At 49.6% G+C, this 22,500-nt stretch overlaps 1 protein-coding gene across 2 annotated transcripts in view; it reads left to right on the forward strand.

The window, feature by feature from the left end:
• Positions 1-22,500, forward strand: part of mindy4 (MINDY lysine 48 deubiquitinase 4) — a 275,047-nt gene that overhangs the window by 56,630 nt on the left and 195,917 nt on the right. For both annotated transcript variants that reach the window (XM_072508076.1, XM_072508075.1), the window contains exon 6: positions 18,059-18,111. In XM_072508076.1, the coding sequence (XP_072364177.1) occupies positions 18,059-18,111 (53 nt within the window). The remainder of the gene's footprint in view (positions 1-18,058; positions 18,112-22,500) is intronic.

The following is a 22,500-nucleotide window of genomic DNA, read 5'->3' on the forward strand; positions in this document are numbered from 1 at the left end:
ACCCGGAGGGAAACCCATGCTGACACGGGGAGAAAGTGCAAATTCCACACGGTCATTCAAGGCCAGAATCGAACCCGGGTCCCTGGCACTGAGGCAGCAGTGCTAACCACTCTGCCATCGTGCCTCTCTACTTCCCTGCTAAACTTGCTTTCCAGTCTAACCGGACCCCCTCCATTCTTGCCTCATTGATGTCAGATCTCGCCCAGTTAATTATTTATGTTCTGGAATTGCCCATTTTCCTTTTCTATCAGCATCCTAAATCTTACAGTACAATGATCGTTGTCTCCTAAATGTTTCCCACTGACACGTGATCTACGTGGCCCACCTCATTTCCAAGAACCAGGTCCTTGTTGGATGGGACACGTACTACTGTAGAAAAGTTTCCTGAACGCAAAACCAGTTATGGCAAGCATGTTACCGTTCAAGAATTTTCTTTGTGTATAGAATCCTGATCTTTGTGAAAGGATACATCAAGAACAATGTTACCATGAGGAAAAGGTATTAATGTAAGCATACCAGCATCAGAACACATCCTGATTTATTAATTGTTCTCGCAGAGGAATTGCTGCCTTCTCCCCGGAGTTTAATGATACGGTAGGGATCAAAGAATGTTTCTGTTCTAAACCCATGTCCCTAACATCACTGCATTAAATTGGCCACGTGCCAAAGTGCAAAACATTTCAACAATCATTGTTTAAAAAAAAAAAGATTGCTTTTGCAGTGTCTTGTGTACTTGGGGCTGACCTGAGATTTGCACTTTGAGATTACGTTGCGTATGAAGCCTTGCATGTCCATGGGAAATTGTACCCTGTGCTATTTCAAACACTGATGGTAACCCATTTAATTTAACCTCCGTTAACATATTCAATCCTTCCCTTGCTATTCTTAAGCACAAGGCTCCCTTGACAATATTGCAAGGTTTTTTTGCTTCTGGTCTGGGGATATAAGTTTTCAGCAAAGGTCTGTGAAACACTCTGCTACTGGGAAAGCGAAAGGCAACCTCAGTGTTTTGAGTGTGTGAAGAAAGCCAGATATGCACATTCCACCATAACACTTCATTCTTCAAACGAGGGGTTAGAGAAGGGAGGCAATGCATTGCCAGCCACTTACAACAACACTGCAAATGGAATTTGGTTCAGAACAACATTTGCAAAAAAGCGTAAAGCTAAAATCCGTTGCTCGTAGTCAAAATATCAAGTTTAGGAGTGTGAATAAGTGGAGAAACTGAGAAGCGATTAATCATAAATGCCAAGTTTGGATTTTCGTTTGGAAGCAAACAGGATTGTATGAGGAAGAGGATGCGTGGCTAAGAAGGGACCTGTTTCCCCTTGGCTGGTCAGTGAGGTTTGTGTGAAGTAGTTTGGTAAGCCTTTGATATTGGGACAACAGGTTTTCCAGATGAGGATCGTTTTAACTTGTGGTTTTAAAGGAGAGGAAGAGGAACTCGTTGCACATTGTTTGAGACAGACTTTTAGATGTGAGCCTCTTACCCACAAGTGCAGAGGTGTACCTAGCTGACAACCACCATTGCTGAACTAGTTACACTGGCTGCAGCACACTCAGCAACCAGATTCAGACCAATGTGATATTCTGAAAGAAAGGATGGTACTGATGTTTGCAATGAGTTGACTGTTTTACATCAGTCCTGTTCCTCTTCCTCCTTCCAGGCATGCAACAGTGCTACCCTGTGGGGAGGGCGAGTCTCTTCACTACCACCTTGGCCAGCATCATTTCCCTTTGCCCGTCTTTAAACATGGCTTAGAATTACAGAAAAGTTTCCGAGTGTTATTTTAGGCAGGGTTGGCTGGGAGTTCCTCACCGGCTCTTAGCGAGTTCCACCCTGGTATCTAAACACACTTACATACTTTATTAGGCCCAGGGAGTTTCTCCCCGGGCTAGCCCACACTTGCAACATTTTCCATCACTGAGGATCTGAACGCGCTGGCCAGACCGGCCCCTCGGAGATCGAGCCACCATTTTGAACGGGTGACCCCATTTCTGAGCTTGACAGTCCCACACACCACTAAACCCACAGGCAACCCACAGGCAATGTCAACCCCCCCACCCCGCACACGAGCACTAATCCACCCCCCCTAAATGCGGACACCCTGTTATGGGGTCACTGATTTTACCCCCCCCCCCCCCCCCCCCCGCAGCCTTCCGGAGGTCCCTTCATATCCACCCTGCACCTCCCCAATCTGCACCTCTCTTCTCCCCCCACCCACCCTTTCATGGGCATGATTCCCCCCTCAGGCCCTTGGCAGTGGCACCCTGGCAGTGCTTCCACCAGATTGGCAGTGCCACCCAGGCACCTTGGCAGTTGCAGGGTGGCAATGCCAAGGTGCCTGGGTGCCAGGGGGAGAGCCAGGGTGTCACCCTACCCTGTCCTTGACCAACCAGGGCCCCCAATGGCCTGGGTGACCCCCCAGGTGCTGTTCCAAACATGGACCAGTACTAGAAAAGTACTTTGTGTCCTTGGCTACACTTATCCCACAACCAATGTTTTTGATTATCTATTTATTATCACGTTGCTGTTTACGCGAGTTTGATGTGTACAAATTGGCTGCGGCGTTTTTGCATTGACAACATTTCAAAACAACTTCATTTGTTTCTGCGAAATGATAAAACACCATGGCTAAAATCCATTGCTCATCGTGCAAAATATCACCAAATTTAAAAGTGTGACAGAGATGCGGTAAACTAAGACGTGATTATTGAGAAAAGCCAAATTTGCATTTTTATATGCAAACCATTTTGGGACAACCCAAGGTTGCTATATATAAATACAAGCCTTTTCTTCCATGTATTGTTTTCAGTTATCAGGGACTGGTCCTACAGCAGTAAGGGATGCGAATGTAAGCTGTTCGGGCAGCACGGTAGCCTTGTGGACAGCACAATTGCTTCACAGCTCCAGGGTCCCAGGTTCGATTCTGGCTTGGGTCACTGTCTGTGCGGAGTCTGTACATCCTCCCCGTGTGTGCGTGGGTTTCCTCCGGGTGCTCCGGTTTCCTCCCACAGTCCAAAGATGTGCGGGTTAGGTGGATTGGCCATGATAAATTGCCCTTAGTGTCCAAAATTGCCCTTAGTGTTGGGTGGGGTTACTGGGTTATGGGGATAGGGTGGCGGTGTTGACCTTGGGTAGGGTGCTCTTTCCAAGAGCCGGTGCAGACTCGATGGGCTGAATGGCCTCCTCCTGCTCTGTAAATTCTATGAAGAATATTGAATGAGAAATTGGAGTAGTATCACATTTGAAGTGGCCGGGCTGTGATACTGTGTCACTGAGATTAAGGTCAGGCTATGGCCCTCTGCCACCATGCCACTGATGCTACATTTTATTGGTGATCAACCCTAACCTCTTTATTGAGTTTTGTGAAAAACAACAACACTGGACGTCTCAAAGCACTTTATAACCATTAACGTTTTGGTGGGCACCGACCTGTAATTGGCAGAGCAGCTCCTTGCAGTTTACCCGTAGTCCGTGCAGTGAGTCTGGCAGCTGGGCACAGAGGCTTGGCGGTCTGGATTATGGCCCGGCGGCCTTATGTTGGACAAGTCTGTTATGGCCAGGAAGGGATTCATTTAAACAGCCCTGATTTCTCCCCCACCCATCTGGAAACTGAAGGTGTTTGTGATTTTCTATTTCACCCTTGATGAACGGTGGTATATATTCCCCAATTCTTCAGTTTGGAATCTCTGATCCTCTATTAATAACCCCACAGCAAACTTGACATCGGGTAAAATAGGAGGGTTGGTCGATTTTTTATATATATATATATATATATACACACACACACACACACACACACACACACACACACACACACACAAAATGCAGGAAGGAGTTTCTCAACATCTGTCTCTTTTGCTACTTATTGCACCTGTCAAACCTCCGATACTGTCGACCAGCCTACTCAAAAGTTTTACCCAGCTGCCCTTATTTGCGAGATGAACAAAGGACAAAACAGGTTCACAGTTTAACGCAATTTTATTCACAATTCTATTACTCAACAAAATATGACTCGGACTCACAGCTGACCTCTGGGTTTTACCCGCAATTTGTCAAGGAGGCTGGCAGGCTGCGATCACTCGATGTATTTCTCAACATCTGTCTCTTTTGCACTCGTACAACGAAAGAAGGATAAGGGAAAGAAAGGGGTCCAGGGCAAGACCACAATTTAAAAAAAAAATAAGCTGTGGTTTCACATGAGTCCAGAGTCCTCCAGAGAGTAGCAGGCTGAATGTGCTGCAGGGTAATCCGACTTTCCAGAAATGAGGACTTCCACGATGGAAGAAGTCACACAGATGAATTAGTTTTAAAGGCACCGTTATAGGAGTTCTGATGTTTCCAGTAGTACCCAGTGTAGATGAGGGCCAGACAATTTACCTGGACAGAGCTCTTTTTGCTATGTCTTTGGTAGACTGCTTGCGTTCAGTTACACACGGCAATATTACAGGTTCTAGCAGATCACAGAATCACAATGCGGAAGAGGCCCTTTGGTTTATCGAGTCTGAACTGACACGTGAAAAAACACCTGACCTGCCTTCCTAATCCCATTTGCCAATACTTGACCCATAGCCTTGAATGTTATGATGTGCCAAGTGCTGATCCAGGTACTTCTAAAGGATGTGATGCAACCCACCTCTACCATTCTCCCAGGCAGTGCATTAAAGACCATCACCACCCCCTGGATAAAAACATTTTTCCACAAATCCTCCCTAAACCTCCTGCCCCTCACCTTGAACTTGTGTCCCCTCGTGACAGACCCTTCAACTAAGGGGAACAGCTGCTCCCTATCCACTCTATCTCCTCTGCATCCCCTCCAGTGCAATTGCATCCGCCCCATAATGTGGCGACTAGAACTGGGCATAGTGCTACAGCTGTTGCCTCTTCAAAGTTCTATACAACTCCAATATGACCACCCTGCTTTTTTAGTCTATACCTCGATTGAAAAAGGCAAGTGTCCCATATGCCTTTTTCACCACCCTATTAACCTGCCCATCTGCCTTCAGAGATCAATGGACAAACATGCCAAGGCCCCTCTTTGTTCCTCAGAACTTCGAGTGTCATGCCGTTCATTGAATGCTTCCTTGTTGAATTACTCCTTCCAAAGTGTATCACCTCACACTTTTCAGGCTTAAATTCCATCTGCCACTTACCTGCCCATTTGATTGTCGATATCTTCCTGTAACCCAAGGCACTCAACCTCACTGTTACCACCTGGCCAATCAAACCAGACCAAGCTAGCGTTACAGACTCTTGGTGGTTGTGGCAAGGCCTAAACAACACAACGGGCTACAAAGTGAAGCCCAGCAGTATCTCCAATAGCAGCGCACCCCTCCCCGATGAACTCAATGCATTCTATGTTCAGTTCGAGAAGGAAACCAACGATCCGCTATTGAGTGCCCCAGCAGCCTATAACACACCCATATCCATCATCACAGCTTCCAAAGTCAGATCGGCTTTCCTGAAAGTGAACCCTCGGAAGGCGACAGGTCCGGACGGGATCCCTGGTTGTGCACTCCGAGCCTGCGCGGACCAGCTGGCAGATATGTTCGCGGACATCATTATCTTGTCCCTACTCTGCTCCGAGGTCCCCACCTGCTTCAAGAAGACCACCATCATACCGGTGCCAAAGAAGAACCAGGCAACGTGCCTCAATGACTACCGTCCGGTGGCCCTGACTTCAGTTGTAATGAAGTGCTTTGAGAGGTTGATCCACTGCAATTCGCAAACCGCTGCTATCGGTCCACAGCAGACGCCATTTCCCTACACTCATCCCTACACTCATCCCTAGAGCATCTCGACAACAAGGACTCCTACATCAGACTCCTATTTATTGACTACAGCTCCGCCTTCAACACCATAATCCCAGCCAAGCTCATATCAAAGCTCCAAAACCTAGGACTTGGCTCCCCACTCTGCAACTGGATCCTCGACTTTATTACCCACAGACCACAATCAGTAAGAATAAATAACAACACCTCCTCCACAATAGTCCTCAATACCGGGGCTGCGTACTTAGCCCCCTATTGTACTACCTGTACACACGACTGCGTGGCAAAATTTGGTTACAACTCCATCTACCGGTTTGCTGACGATATGACCAGAGTGGGCCTGATCTCGAATAACGAGTCAGAATACAGGAGGGAGATTGCGAACCTAGTGAAGTGGTGTAGCAACAACAATCTCTCCCTCAATGCCAGCAAAACTAAAGAGCTGGTCATTGACTTCAGAAAGCAAAGTACTGTACACACCCGTCAGCATCAACGGGGCCGAGGTGGAGATGGTGAGCAGTTTAAAATTCCTAGGGGTAAACATCTCCAAACATCTGTCCTGGTCCACCCACGTCGACGCTACCACCAAGAAAGCACAACAGCGCCTATACTTCCTCAGGAAACTAAGGAAATTTGGCATGTCCACATTAACCCTTACCAACTTTTACAGATGCACCATAGAAAGCATCCTATCTGGCTGCATCACAGCCTGGTATGGCAACTGCTCGGCCCAAGACCGCAAGAAATTTCAGTCGTGAGCACAGCCCAGTCCATCACACAAACCTGTCTCCCATCCATGACTCCATCTACACCTCCCGCTGCCTGGAGAAAGCGGGCAGTATAATCAAAGATCCCTCCCACCCGGCTTACTCACTCTTCCAACTTCTTCCATCGGGCAGGAGATACAGAAGTCTGAGAACACGCACGAACAGACTCAAAAACAGCTTCTTCCCCGCTGTTACCGGATTCTTAAACTACCCTCTTATGGACTGACCTCATTAACACTACACCCTGTATGCTTCACCCGATGTCGGTGTTTATGTAGTTACATTGTGTACATTGTGTTGCCCTATTATATATTTTCTTTTGTTACCTTTTCTTTTCATGTACTTAATGATCTGTGTGAGCTGTTCGCAGAAAAATACTTTTCACTGTACCTCGGTACACGTGACAAACAAAATCCAAATCCAGTCCTTTGTGTCATTTGCAAACTTACTGATCCTACCCCGCATATAGTCATAATGTGGAGATGCCGGCGTTGGACTGGGGTGAGCACAGTACGAAGTCTTACAGCACCAGGTTAAAGTCCAACAGGTTTGTTTCGATGTCACTAGCTTTCGGAGCGCTGCTCCTTCCTCAGGTGAATGAAGAGGTATGTTCCAGAAACACATATATAGACAAATTCAAAGATGCCAAACAATGCTTGGAATGCGACCATTAGCAGGTGATTAAATCTTTACCGATCCAGAGATGGGGTAACCCCAGGTTAAAGAGGTGTGAATTGTATCAAGCCAGGACAGTTGGTAGGATTTCGTAGGCCAGATGGTGGGGGATGAATGTAATGCGACATGAATCCCAGGTCCCGGTTGAGGCCGCACTCATGTGTGCGGAACTTGGCTATAAGTTTCTGCTCGGCGATTCTGCGTTGTCGCGGGTCCTGAAGGCCGCCTTGGAGAACGCTTACCCGGAGATCAGAGGCTGAATGCCCTTGACTGCTGAAGTGTTCCCCGACTGGAAGGGAACATTCCTGCCTGGTGATTGTTGCGCGCCCCAGGTATCGAAAGTTTCTTTCCACTCTCCTTAAAGGCAGGCCATCTATCCCTCTACTCTAGTCCCCAGGGTGTATCACAAAAAGTTCACTCTTTCCCATGTTAAGCCTATATCCCGAGACATCTCCGAACTCCCTCAATATCTGCATGACCTCTGTCATCCCCCCCCACTGGGTCCGTCACATACAGCAGTAGGTCATCCGCGTAGAGTGACACTCGGTGTTCCTCTCCCCCTCTAATCACCCCTCTCCATTTTCTGGAGTCTCTCAGCGCCATGGCCAGTGGTTCAATTGCCAACGCGAACAGTAATGGAGATAGCGGGCATCCCTGTCTTGTTCCCCTGTATAGTCGGAAATACTCCGATCTTTGCCGACCCGTGACCACACTTGCCGTTGGGGCCCCATAGAGGAGTTTGACCCAGCTAACATAAGAACATAAGAACTAGGAGCAGGAGTAGGCCATCTGGCCCCTCGAGCCTGCTCCACCATTCAATGAGATCATGGCTGATCTATTGTGGACTCAGCTCCACTTTCCGGCCCGAACACCATAACCCTTAATCCCTTAATCCCTAACCCTTAATCCCTAACAAACCCGTCCCCGAACCCGAACCTCCTCAGCACCTCCCATAGATACTCCCACTCCACCCTATCAAATGCCTTCTCTGCATCCATTGCCGTCACTATCTCTGCCTCCCCCTCTGCTGGGGGCATCATTATCACCCCTAATAGCCGTCGCACATTGACATTTAGTTGTCTCCCCTTTACGAATCCTGTCTGGTCTTCGTGCACCACCCCCGGGACACAGTCCTCTATCCTCGTTGCCAGCACCTTTGCTAGCAATTTGGCATCCACATTTAGTAGTGAAATAGGCCTATAGGACCCGCACTGCAGCGGATCTTTATCCCGCTTCAAAATTAGCGATATCGTCGCCTCCGACATTGTCGGGGGTAGAGTCCCCCCCCCCCCCCCCCCCCCCCCCCCCCTTCCCTGGCCTGGTTAAAAGTCCTCACCAACAGTGGGGCCAGCAAGTCCACATGTTTTCTATAAAATTCCACCGGGAACCCATCTGGTCCCGGGGCCTTCCCTGCCTGCATGTTCCCCAGCCCCTTGGTAACCTCGTCCACCCCAATCGGCGCCCCCAGGCCTTCCACCTCCTGCTCCTCCACCCTCGGGAACCTTAATTGGTCCAAAAACTGCCGCATCTCCTCTTTTCCCTCTGGGGGTTGGGACCGATAAAGTCTTTCGTAAAAGGTCTTAAACACCTCGTTTATCTTCCCTGCTTTTCGCACCGTAGCTCCCTTTTCATCTCTAATTCCACCTATCTCCCTCGCCGCTGTCTTCTTTCGCAGCTGATGGGCCAACAGGCGACTAGCCTTTTCCCCATATTCATATCTCATCCCCTGTGCCTTCCTCCACTGCACCTCCGCCCTCCTAGTGGTCAGAAGGTCGAACTCTGTCTGGAGTCGTCGTCTCTCCCTGTATAGTCCCTCCTCCGGGGCCTCCGCATATTCTTTATCCACCCTTTAAATCTCCCCCAGTAATCTTTCCCTTTCCTTGGCCTCTGTTTTCCCTTTGTGGGCCCTGATGGAGATCAGCTCTCCTCTGACCACTGCCTTTAGTGCTTCCCATACTACTCCCACTCGGACCTCCCCGTCGTCATTGGCCTCCAGGTATCTCTCGATACATCCCCGCACCCTTCCACAGACTCCCTCATCCGCCAGCAATCCCACATCTAATCGCCAGAGTGCACGCTGCTCCCTCTCCTCTCCTAGTTCCAGGTCCACCCAATGTGGGGCATGATCTGAGACAGCTATGGCTGAATACTCAGTTTCTTCCACCCTCGAGATCAACGACCTTCCCAAAACAAAAAAATCTATCCAGGAGTACACCTTGTGAACATGGGAGAAGAAGGAGAACTCCTTGGCCTTCGGTCTAACAAATCGCCATGGATCCACTCCCCCCATTTGGTCCATAAACCCCTTAAGCACCTTGGCCGCTGCCGGCCTTCTTCAATTCCTAGATCTAGATCTATCTAACCCTGGGTCCAGCACGGTGTTGAAGTCTTCCCCCCATTATCAAGTTTCCTACCTCCAGGTCCGGGATACGTCCCAGCATCCGCTTCATGAATCCCGCATCATCCCAATTCGGGGCATATACGTTAGCCATCATGACCTCCGTTCCCTCCAGTCTGCCACTCACCATCACATATCTGCCTCCACTATCTGCTACAATGCTCCTAGCTTCGAATGATACCTGTTTCCCCACCAGTATGGCCACCCCTCTATTCTTTGCATCCAGCCCTGAATGGAACACCTGTCCCACCCATCCTTTCCTTAACCTAACTTGGTCCGCCACCTTCAGGTGCGTCTCCTGAAGCATAGCCACGTCAGACCTTTCAAGTGCGCGAACACTCGGGCCCTTTTAATCTGTCCATTTAGGCCTCTCACGTTCCACGTGATCAGCCGCACTGGGGGGCTACCTGCCCCCTTCCCGTGTCGACTAGCCATCACCCTCTCTAGGCCAGTCCCACGTCCCGGTTCCGCGCTCCCACCCGTTCCCCAGGTGGCGCATTCCAACCCCGACCACCCTTTCTTTAACCAGTTCCTCTTTGATTTCTGCAGCAGCAACCCAGTTATCCCCCCCCCCGCCCCCTGCTAGATCCCCATCTAGCGTGATTGCTCCCCCCATATCACTTCCGTAAGTCAGCTGACTTCAACTGACCCCGGCTTCTCCCGCTCACTCCTTGACCCCCCCCCCCGTGTGGGGAACTCCCATCTACCTTGCGCCTATCTTCCCGCCATCACCTTTCTGGCGCGGGAACAAGGACAGTAGGCCCCATATTCTCTGTAGTTGTCCCGCCCCTTGTGGCGCAGCTCCCTCTGCCGCCCCACTCCCATTCCTCATCCCCCGCCTATGTCTCTTCTTTCCCCCCACCGGCGCCCACATTTCTTAGTGTCCCCCCCTTCCCAATTTACATCCCTATATACATCGACAGTGTCATTTCCCCTCTAAGATCAGTCCCTCAGTTCCGATCCAGTTTCTCGCCTTTAATAAAGGTCCATGCTTCTTCCGCCGTTTCGAAGTAGTGATGTCTCTCCTGGTACGTGACCCATAGTCGCGCCGGCTGCAGCATCCCGAACTTCACCTTCTTGTGTAGCACCTCCTTGGCTCGATTAAAACTCGCCCTCCTTCTCGCCACCTCCGCACTCCAATCCTGGTACACCCGTACCACCGCATTCTCCCATCTACTACTCCGTACCTTTTTGGCCCATCTCAGAACCACTTCTCTATCATTGAAGCGATGAAATCGCATGATTGTCGCCCTAGGTGGTTCTCCCGCCTTTGGTCTCCTTGCAGGGACCCGATGAGCCCCTTCCACTTCCAAGGGGCCCGAAGGGGCCTCAGCTCCCATCAGTGAGCTTAGCATCGTGCTCACGTAGGCCCCGCAGTCCGCTCCTTCCACTCCCTCGGGGAGACCCAGGATCCGAAGGTTCTTCCTTCGTGCTCTATTTTCTAGGGCCTCAATCCTCTCAATGCACTTTTTGTGGAGCGCCTCGTGCGTCTGTGTTTTGACCGCCAGGCCCAGGACCTCGTCTTCATTATCCGTCACCTTCTGCTCCACCGCGCGGAGCTCCGTCTCCTGGGTCCTTTGTGCCTCCTTAAGCCCTTCAATTGCCTGTAGCATCGGGGTCAGCACCTCCTTCTTACGTAGCTCCACACACCGTCTTAAAAATTCATCTTGATCGGGCCCCCATGTCGCCTGGGCTCTCTCCGCCGCCATCTTGCTTCTTTTTTCCTCCAGTCCCTATCCTCGAGGATTCTTCGCGATGTAGCCACCGCCGCCGATATTTTTCTCTTTTTTTGGGGGGGGACTCCCTTTTAACTCACCCCACACCGGGTTTCGTCTTGAAAAAATTCCCCGTTGGGGCTCTTAAAAGAGCCCGAAGGTCCGTTTGAGCTGGAGCCGCCGAAACATGCGGCTTAGCTGGGCATCGCCGCAACCGGAAGTCGCTACTCACCTTTTTAACATGTGGCAAATTAGATTTGTTTGATCAGGCCAGGGGTGGGGCAGCGGTTAGCACTGCTGCCTCACCGTGCTAGGGACACGGGTTCAATTCTGGCTTTGGGTGACTGTGTGGAGTTTGCACTTTCTACCCGTGTCTGCATTGGTTTCCTCCGAGTATTCCGGTTTCCCCTCTCAGTCCAAAGATGATCAGGATAGGTGGATTGGCTATGCTAAATTGCCCCTTGGTGTCCAAAGATGATAGGTGAGCCCGGCCAGGTGGTAGATGTTTCAGTAGGGGAGCATTTTGGTAACCGTGACCACAATTCAGTAAGTTTTAAAGTACTGGTGGACAAGGATAAGAGTGGTCCTAGGATGAATGTGCTAAATTGCGGGAAGGCTAATTATAACAATATTAGGCGGGAACTGAAGAACATAGATTGGGGGCGGATGTTTGAGGGCAAATCAACATCTGACATGTGGGAGGCTTTCAAGTGGCAGTTGAAAGAAATTCAGGACCGGCATGTTCCTGTGAGGAAGAAGGATAAATATGGCAATTTTCGGGAACCATGGATGACGAGAGATATTGTAGGCCTCGTCAAAAGGAAAAAGGAGGCATTTGTCAGGGTTAAAAGGCTGGGAACAGACGAAGCCTGCGTGGAATATAAGGAAAGTAGGAAGGAACTTAAGCAAGGAGTCAGGAGGGCTAGAAGGGGTCACGAAAAGTCATTGGCAAATAGGGTTAAGGAAAATCCCAAGGCTTTTTACACGTACATAAAAAGCAAGAGGGTAGCCAGGGAAAGGGTTGGCCCACTGAAGGATAGGCAAGGGAATCTATGTGTGGAGCCAGAGGAAATGGGCGAGGTACTAAATGAGTACTTTGCATCAGTATTCACCAAAGAGAAGAAATTGGTAGATGTTGAGTCTGGAGAAGGGTGTGTAGATAGCCTGGGTCACATTGAGATCCAAAAAGACGAGGTGTTGGGTGTCTTAAAAAATATTAAGGTAGATAAGTCCCCAGGGCCTGATGGAATCTACCCCAGAATACTGAAGGAGGCTGGAGAGGAAATTGCTGAGGCCTTGACAGAAATCTTTGGATCCTCGCTGTCTTCAGAGATGTCCCGGAGGACTGGAGAATAGCCAATGTTGTTCCTCTGTTTAAGAAGGGTAGCAAGGATAATCCCGGGAACTACAGGCCGGTGAGTCTTACTTCAGTGGTCGGGAAATTACTGGAGAGAATTCTTCGAGACAGGATCTACTCCCATTTGGAAGCAAATGGACGTATTAGTGAGAGGCAGCACGGTTTTGTGAAGGGAAGGTCGTGTCTCACTAACTTGATAGAGTTTTTCGAGGAGGTCACTAAGATGATTGATGCAGGTAGGGCAGTGGATGTTGTCTATATGGACTTCAGTAAGGCCTTTGACAAGGTCCCTCATGGTAGACTAGTACAAAAGGTGAAGTCACACGGGATCAGGGGTGAGCTGGCAAGGTGGATACAGAACTGGCTAGGCCATAGAAGGCAGAGAGTAGCAATGGAAGGATGCTTTTCTCATTGGAGGGCTGTGACCAGTGGTGTTCCACAGGGATCAGTGCTGGGACCGTTGCTCTTTGTAGTATATATAAATGATTTGGAGGAAAATGTAACTGGTCTGATTAGTAAGTTTGCAGACGACACAAAGGTTGGTGGAATTGCGGATAGCGATGAGGACTGTCGGAGGATACAGCAGGATTTAGATTGTTTGGAGACTTGGGCAGAGAGATGGCAGATGGAGTTTAATCCGGACAAATGTGAGGTAATGCATTTTGGAAGGTCTAATGCAGGCAGGGAATATACAGTGAATGGTAGAACCCTCAAGAGTATTGAAAGTCAAAGAGATCTAGGAGTACAGGTCCACAGGTCATTGAAAGGGGCAACACAGGTGGAGAAGGTAGTCAAGAAGGCATACGGCATGCTTGCCTTCATTGGCCGGGGCATTGAGTATAAGAATTGGCAAGTCATGTTGCAGCTGTATAGAACCTTAGTTAGGCCACACTTGGAGTATAGTGTTCAATTCTGGTCGCCACACTACCAGAAGGATGTGGAGGCTTTAGAGAGGGTGCAGAAGAGATTTACCAGAATGTTGCCTGGTATGGAGGGCATTAGCTATGAGGAGCGGTTGAATAAACTCGGTTTGTTCTCACTGGAACGAAGGAGGTTGAGGGGAGACCTGATAGAGGTCTACAAAATTATGAGGGGCATAGACAGAGAGGATAGTCAGAGGCTTTTCCCCAGGGTAGAGGGGTCAATTACTAGGGGGCATAGGTTTAAGGTGAGAGGGGCAAGGTTTAGAGTAGATGTACGAGGCAAGTTTTTTACGCAGAGGGTAGTGGGTGCCTGGAACACGCTGCCGGAGGAGGTGGTGGAAGCAGGGACGATAGTGACATTTAAGGGGCATCTTGACAAATACATGAATGGGATGGGAATAGAAGGATACGGAACCAGGAAGTGTAGAAGATTGTAGTTTAGTCGGGCAGCATGGTCGGCACAGGCTTGGAGGGCCGAAGGGCCTGTTCCTCTGCTGTACATTTCTTTGTTCTTTGTTGTTCTAAGTTAGGGGGGCTTATGGGGATATGGAGATAGTGCTGGGCAGCTGGGAGTAAAGAGGTCGGAGGGAGAGGGGGAGCACAGAGATTGTGGTTTTGGGAGGGGCTGGTGGGAACGATCGTTGAGTGTTTAAATCGGTAATGAGCTGCAAGGAATGCTTTGAGGCCGCGGAGACGTTGGTGGGATGGGGTGTGAGGTTGTTGCCAAATGGCAGGGGGCGAGGCATGGCCCACAGAGTGCTGGAAATGCACTTATCTGCTGGATTGGCTGTCTGTGTCTCCATTTGGCTGCTGGAATTCCTAACCTCTGTGGAACCTGGCTTGAAGCTATTCGATCTAATATTCTATTTGAATCTGAGGCATCAGACTCGTCTTGAGCGGGTTATTCTTCCCCCAATCTGTCCCTATTAAAATGGCAGTGTGCACATTGGACAGCATGTGGGCAGCACAGTGGTTAGCACTGTGACTTCGCAATGCCAGGGTCCCAGGTTCGATTGCCGACTGGGTCACTGTCTTGTGTGGAGTCTGCACGTTCTCCCTGTGTCTGCGTGGGTTTCCTTTGGATGCTTCGGTTTCCTCCCACTAGCCCCGAAAGACGTGCTGTTAGGTGACCCTAATGTAAGCCTACTTGTGACCATAAAGATTATTATTATTGTTATGGAGGCGTAGTGAATTCTGTTTCAGACATTCTGAAATTGTAACCCACCTCCAGCCATATCTCCTGGCATAACGATTTACCCCTTAGAATTTGGGTTGTACATGTGAAAATATACCTTTTTGTACATCTGTGAACGACCAGATCTGACACCGTACTGTTTGTGGTAATTGCTCTGTGAAACCTGCTGCCAGCTATCTGTGCGGAAATGGGACAAAAAACTAAAAGCGCAGAATGTAAGAAAAGCTATTGCACTGCATGGCACTCTAATCAGGAGCTCTTCATCAAGCCAATGAATTAACTAAGCTATTTAGTTTCCATTGCTTTTGATCAGTACACTGGTAGCTAAGCACAATTTGTTTGATTAAAGTGGTTGTGTCAAGCGTGAAACCTAATCTTTGGAGAAAACAGTTACTTGAAATCGGATAAATATCTGAAGAAGTGTGTTACAATACTTGGCCAGAATCCCAAGTTGTTACTGAGATCTGTTTAGGGACCAATAACATTTTGTTTAAAGTAAACAAAGTTTGTTATTCAAGACGTTGGCTAAGAATAAAGCCACAAGATTCAACTGATTTTGAACAAACAAAAATAAACATTAATAAGTAAAAAATATAAAACAATTTACAATAACTGTCTTATACTGTAACATGCAGAGTCAGTATGAGGCACTTATTAATTAACAGGCACATTGTGGTCTGACACACACTACACAGTAAATGGCTGATGTGACCACAACAGATTCCATGGATTTCTTAAGGACCCACCCATTGTCAGTAACACTGTCAACAATCTCACTGAAACTCCGTCTCTCTCACGAGGGATTGCAGCCTTCACCTCCGAAGATCTTCCTCGGAATTCTCTCCAAAAGCCGCTTCAATTCAGACGGCTTCAACTGTGGCCTACGTCACAAGGTTTCAATCTTGTCTCTCGAGATTCTATTTTCTTGGATTCCTGAGTGTGCCCGAGCACCGTTTCGGCCACCTCAAGCAGAATGTCGTTGCTCCAGAGGAGTTTAGGGGCTGGTTTAGCACAATGGGCTAAACAGCTGGCTTGTAATGCAGAACCAGACCAGCAGTGCAGGTTCAATTCCTGTACCGGCCTCCCCGAACAGGTGCTGGAATGTGACGACTAGGGGCTTTTCACTGTAACTTCATTGAAGCCGCCTTGTAACAATAAGCGATTATTATTATCTTTGCCCCAGTGGCAGCACGGAGTCTCCAGCCATCGGCTGCCTTCTTGGATCTTAAGGGCTTCCTCTTATCCCTCTTCAATTACCAGGGCTTCTCCTGAGCCCACCTCCCTCCAGCTGTTTCCCCTATTTGGAGCCTTTTTCCCTGCTCCTCTCTTTTTCTAGACTTAAGCTGGACCTGTTTCTGTCCCCTCTCCTTTGTTTCCCTTACCTGGAACTCTTTTTGGATCCTTTCCCTGTCCCCCTCCTCATTGTTCCCTGCCTGGGACATCTAGTATGGTGCTCCGTACCCAGCCGCGTGACCTGGGTTTTTGTACCCTTCTGTACAAGTGCACTGGGTCAGTCCTCGGACCAAATGTGGAACTGCACTTGTGAAGCCTGCGCATGCGCGGGAGGAGGTCTGAGGTTTGTCGGGATTTCTGACCTCCGAGCTTAAGACTAAAGTAAGTTGGGTTTCATAACAAAGGTCATAATGGACTCTACGTCAGTTCTGAATCTCTCTCCACGTGTACAGTCAGACCTGGTGAGTTTTCCTAGCACTTCCAGTTTTTATTTCAGATTTCCAGCACCTGTAATATGTTACTTTTGTCAGATAAATATCCAAATGATGCATTCCAGACCCAATAGCAACCAGGTAAAGACTCAGATGGCAGACACCTGTATGTGGAGCAACAACCCTGCCTAACATAGTGTATTATATTACATATTGAAGTGTTATTGCATTTCCATATGTACCCATTAGTGTTACGGATGCCTGGTCAACCCTCAACAATGGCTAAGATACTGAACCAGATGCATAACGTTTTTAAGTTTTAATGTGGTGCGGAAAGATCGATTTGTTCCAGGAATGATGGTTATTTTATAAACAAACTTTATTAAAAGAAAACAATATTTAAACTTTTACTTCTGTTCTAATGCTAACAGATTGCATGCAGTTTCTTAACCTTAACACACTAGCTCCCATTACACAATAGGAACATGTAGCTCTTGTTCCACGTACACAAACTGACCAAGGCAATACTTTCATTTGCAAAGCAATTTTTCTTCTGTTGGAGACATTGGTTCAGAATCCTTTTCCAAAGCCTGCCTCGGTGGCAACTTCCATGACTTCTCTGCTCGGCTTCCACATCCTTCTGCCTGTAACTCTTCAAAACAGCATGTCACTCTCTTTCTCTCTAACCTCCTCCCAGCCCCTCAACAAAGGTTCTCCCCTGAGGTGGCCAGATGTGAACCAATTATTGTTACCGTGGCAGATTGCCGACTCCCGTTTATACAAAAGAACAGAGCTGTGCCATTTATATGCAGCTGACCTTCCATTGACGAACAACTATGTCATCATATTCTGTGATGGGCTGATGGTTGGTCAAACAGGGCTGTCCCGAATGACAATGTACTTTGAGTGGATTATCCTGGTTGAACCGGGATATCCTGTGTATTCCCACTAACCAGGTTAAGTCTGAATGGGACAAGCGCTGTGCACGCATCCCTCTGACTCCGCTGCTTGCAGTCTTATTCTTTCTATTTAACCCCTAAATTGCCTGCCACGTTTTGGACCCAAGTTCCTTATTTCTCCCTATCACGACACTGGACAATTGAATGAGTTAAAAGTGGCTCAGCCTGCTTTATATCGTTTATGTATCAGATGTCGATATATTTATACTAGTTTTGCTCCCCGTTGGAACTGAGCTATGTGTTCTCAGCTGAGGTGGTTGCAAGGTAGGCCGCAGTTCACCTTGATGCTTCTGGGATAGGGAAGGGCGATTCTGCCAGTGTTCCTGCACTGTCATGCTGAAATTACCCATCTGGTCACTGAGCACAGCTTGTATTCGACTGGGATGGTCCCTGAAGTTGGGCAGCCTGCTGTCATTTCCCTTCAATATTCGCACATCATAATGGGTGCATGGACATGTTAACACAATGAGTGACTTTTCGGGGGGGAAATGTTGATTGAAATGGGTTTAGTGCTGTGAAAAGTGAGTCTGCACGTGGGTTTAGCCAACAGTAATTTACGCAGGCACATTAACACATTGGATAATCCTGGCAGCCTTCACGTAGAATAACCATCTTATTTTTGTTTTCCAGAAAGCCCCCCATGTGTTCTCCTGAAAATCAACTGATAGAACGACTGCAGATAGGTATTGTTCATAAACCTTCTGACTCATCTGCAGATCTCAAGTTACTATTCACACATTGTGCAACACGTGTCCACCCTTTTGCATGAGGGGCCACGTTTCAATTTTTTCTCACTCAAGGTGACTTAACTTTGGAAAGATAAGATTTGGCACAAGATGAAACATGAGTTTCAAAAACAAAATTGAAGTATGAAGAAAAGAAACAAAAGAAAATCAAAGCAATAAATTGCTATTTTTAAAAACAAAAAGGGTAATTAATAAGGATGACCATTGGAGTGCGTGGGCGAGACTGTTTTTGTGTTTGGTTCACTGCAGCCTGTGGATTGTCGCACACTCCCACGTTCCCCCCCCTCCACAGACACTCCCTCAGACATACTGCGCACACGCATAATAATCTTTATTGTCACAAGTAGGCTTGCATTGCAATGAAGTTACTGTGAAAATCCCCTAGTCACCACACCGGCACCTGTTCGGGTACACAGAGGGAGAATTCAGAATGTCCAATTCCCCCAACAGCTGTCTTTCGGAACTTGTGGGAGGAAACCGGAGCACCCGGAGGAAACCCACGTAGACACTAGGAGAATGTGTAAACCCCACACAGTCACCCAAGGCCAGAATTGAGCCTGGGTTCTTGGTGCTGTGAGGCAGCAGTGCTTGGCACTGCCATCCTCGCTGTCCCGCCTGTATCTCTCTCTCTTCTCTCTCTCTCTCTCTCTCGTCTCTCTCGTCTCTCCCACACCCTCTCTCTCTCCCTCTCTCCCCCCCTCTCTCTCTCTCTCTCTCTCTCTCTCACTCCCTCGTCTCTCTCTCTCTCACTCCCTCGTCTCTCTCTCTCTCTCTCTCTCACTCCCTCGTCTCTCTCTCTCTCTCTCTCTCTCTCTCCCTCTCACTCACTCTCACTCTCACTCTCACTCTCACTCTCACTCTCACTCTCACTCTCACTCTCTCTCCTCTCTCTCTCTCTCTCTCTCTCTCTCTCTCGTCTCTCTCTCTCCCTCGTCTCTCTCTCTCCCTTGTCTCTCTCTCACCCTTACTCCCTCGTCTCTCTCTCTCTCTCACTCCCTCGTGTGTCTCTCCTCACTCCCTCGTCTCCCCCTCTCCCTCATTCCCTCGTCTCTCTCCCTCACTCCCTCGTCTCTCTCTCTCCCTCACTCCCTCGTCTCTCTCTCTCCCTCACTCCCTTGTCTCTCTCTCTCTCTCCCTCGTCTCTCTCTCTCTCCCTCGTCTCTCTCTCTCTTCCTCCCTTGTCTCTCTCCCTCACTCCCTCGTGTGTCTCTCTCTCACTCCCTCGTGTGTGTCTCTCTCTCTCTCACTCATTCGTCTCTCACTCCCTCGTCTCTCACTCCCTCGTCTCTCTCTCACTCACTCGTCTCTCTCTCACTCCCTCGTCTCTCTGTCACTCCCTCGTCTCTCTCTCTCTCACTCTCTCTCTCTCACTCCCTTGTCTCTCTCTCTCTCTCTCTCGTCTCTATCACTCGTCTCTTTCGTCTCTCTCGTCTCTCTCTCTCTCTCTCTCTCTCCCTCTCACTCGTCTCTCTCTCCCTCGTCTCTCTCTCACTCCCTCGTCTCTCTCTCTCTCCTTTGTCTCTCCCTCTCACTCCCTCGTCTCCCTCTCACCCTCACTCCCTCGTCTCTCTCTCTCCCTCACTCCCTTGTCTCTCTCTCTCTCTCTCTCTCCCTCGTCTCTCTATCTCCCTCGTCTCTCTCTCTCTCTCCCTCCCTCGTCTCTCTCCCTCACTCCCTCGTGTCTCTCTCTCTCTCTCACTCCCTCGTGTGTCTCTCTCTCTCTCTCACTCACTCGTCTCTCTCACTCACTCGTCTCTCTCACTCACTCGTCTCTCACTCCCTCGTCTCTCTGTCACTCCCTCGTCTCTCTCACTCTCTCTCTCACTCCCTTGTCTCTCTCTCTCGTCTCTCTCGTCTCTCTCTCTCTCTCTCTCGTCTCTCTCTCACTCGTCTCTCTCTTTCGTCTCTCTCTCTCGTCTCTCTCTCTCTCTCTCTCTCTCTCCCTCTCACTCGTCTCTCTCTCTCTCGTCTCTGTCTCACTCCCTCGTCTCTCTCTCCTTTGTCTCCCTCTCACTCCCTCGTCTCCCTCTCTCCCTCACTCCCTCGTCTCTCTCTCTCCCTCACTCCCTTGTCTCTCTCTCTCTCTCTCTCTCTCCCTCGTCTCTCTATCTCCCTCGTCTCTCTCTCTCTCTCCCTCCCTCGTCTCTCTCCCTCACTCGTCTCTCACTCCCTCGTCTCTCTGTCACTCCCTCGTCTCTCTCACTCTCTCTCTCACTCCCTTGTCTCTCTCTCTCTCTCGTCTCTCTCTGTCGTCTCTCTCTCACTCGTCTCTCTCGTCTCTCTCGTCTCTCTCTCTCTCTCTCGTCTCTCTCTCACTCGTCTCTCTCTCTCGTCTCTCTCTCACTCCCTCGTCTCTCTCTCTCACTCGTCTCTCTCTCTCGTCTCTCTCTCACTCCCTCGTCTCTCTCACTCTCTCCTTTGTCTCTCTCTCTCTCACTCGTCTCTCTCACTCCCTCGTCTCTCTCTCTCACTCACTTGTCTCTCTCTCTCACTCGTCTCTCTCACTCTCTCTCCTTTGTCTCTCTCTCTCACTCGTCTCTCTCTCTCGTCTCTCTCACCACCTCGTCTCTCTCTCACTCCCTCGTCTCTCTCTCTCTCTCTCTCCCTCTCCCTCCCTCTCCCTCTCTCTCACTCTCCCTCTCTCTCTCACTCTCCCTCGTCTCTCTCTCTCTCTCCCTCGTCTCTCTCACTCCCTTGTCTCTCTCACTCATCTCTCTCTCTCGTCTCTCTCTCTCTCTCCCTCGTCTTTCTCTCTCTCTCTCTCTCCCTCGTCTGTCTCTCTCTCTCTCTCTCTCCCCCTTGTCTCTCTCTCTCCCTCACTCCCTCGTCTCTCTCTCTGTCCCTCTCTCTCTGTCTCTCTCTCTCTCTCTCCCCCCCTCGCCTCTCTCTCTCCCTCACTCCCTCGTCTCTCTCTCTCTCTCACTCCCTCGTGTGTCTCTCTCTTTCTCTCTCTCTCTCTCTCTCTCTCTCACTCCCTCGTCTCCCTCTCTCTATCTCTCTCACTCCCTCGTCTCTCTCTCTCACTCCCTCGTCTCTCTCTCACTCCCTCGTCTCTCTCTCACTCCCTCGTCTCCCTCTCACTCCCTCCCTCCCATGTCTTTCACTCTATCTCTCTCTCTCTCACTCGTCTCTCTCGTCTCTCTCTCTCTCTCTCTCTCTCTCTCTCTCTCTCACTCGTCTCTCTCTCTCGTCCCTCTCTCACTCCCCTCTCTCACTCCCTCTCTCACTCCCTCGTCTCTCTCTCTCACTCTCTCTCCTTTGTCTCTCTCTCTCACTCGTCTCTCTCTCTCGTCTCTCTCTCACTCCCTCGTCTCTCTCTCTCTCTCACTCCCTCGTCTCTCTCTCTCCCTCTCCCTCCCTCTCCCTCCCTCTCACTCTCCCTCTCACTCTCCCTCGTCTCTCTCTCTCCCTCGTCTCTCTCCCTCGTCTCTCTCTCTCTCACTCCCTCGTCTCTCTCTCTCTCACTCCCTCGTGTCTCTCTCTCACTCCCTCGTCCCTCTCTCACTCCCTCGTCTCTCTCACTCCCTCGTCTCTCACTCTCTCTCACTCCCTCGTCTCTCTCTCTCTCCCTCGTCTCTCTCTCTCTCCCTTGTCTCTCTCCCTTACTCCCTCGTCTCTCTCTCTCTCACTCCCTCGTGTGTCTCTCTCGCTCTCTCGTCTCCCTCTCTCACTCACTCCCTCATCTCTCTCTCCCTCACTCCCTCGTCTCTCTCTATCTCTCTCTCTCTCTCCCTCGTCTCTCTCTCTCCCTCACTCCCTCATGTCTCTCTCTCTCTCTCTCCCTCGTGTGTCTCTCTCTCTCACTCCCTCGTCTCTCCGTCCCTCTTCTCTCTCTCACTCACTCGTCTCTCTCTCACTCCCTCGTCTCTCTCTCCCTCCCTCCCTCGTCTCTCTCTCACTCCCTCGCCTCTGTCTCTCTCGCCTCTCTCTCTCACTCCCTCATCTCTATCTCTCTCACTCCCTCGTCTCCCTCTCTCTCACTCCCTCGTCTCCCTCTCTCTCTCTCTCTCTCTCTCTCACTCCCTCGTATCTCCCTCACTCCCTCGTCTCTCGCTCCCCCTCGTCTCTCACTCGTCTCTCTCACTCTCACTCCCTCGTCTTGCTCTCTCTCTCTCTCACTCCCTCGTGTGTCTCTCTTTCTCTCTCTGTCTCACTCCCTCGTCTCTCTCTCTCTCCCTTGTCTCTCTCCCTTACTCCCTCGTCTCTCTCTCTCTCACTCCCTCGTGTGTCTCTCTCACTCCCTCGTCTCCCTCTCTCACTCACTCCCTCATCTCTCTCTCTCCCTCACTCCCTCGTCTCTCTCACTCCCACTCCCTCGTCTCCCTC

This window comes from Scyliorhinus torazame, chromosome 6 (assembly GCF_047496885.1).
Source record: "Scyliorhinus torazame isolate Kashiwa2021f chromosome 6, sScyTor2.1, whole genome shotgun sequence".
NCBI lineage: Eukaryota > Metazoa > Chordata > Chondrichthyes > Carcharhiniformes > Scyliorhinidae > Scyliorhinus > Scyliorhinus torazame.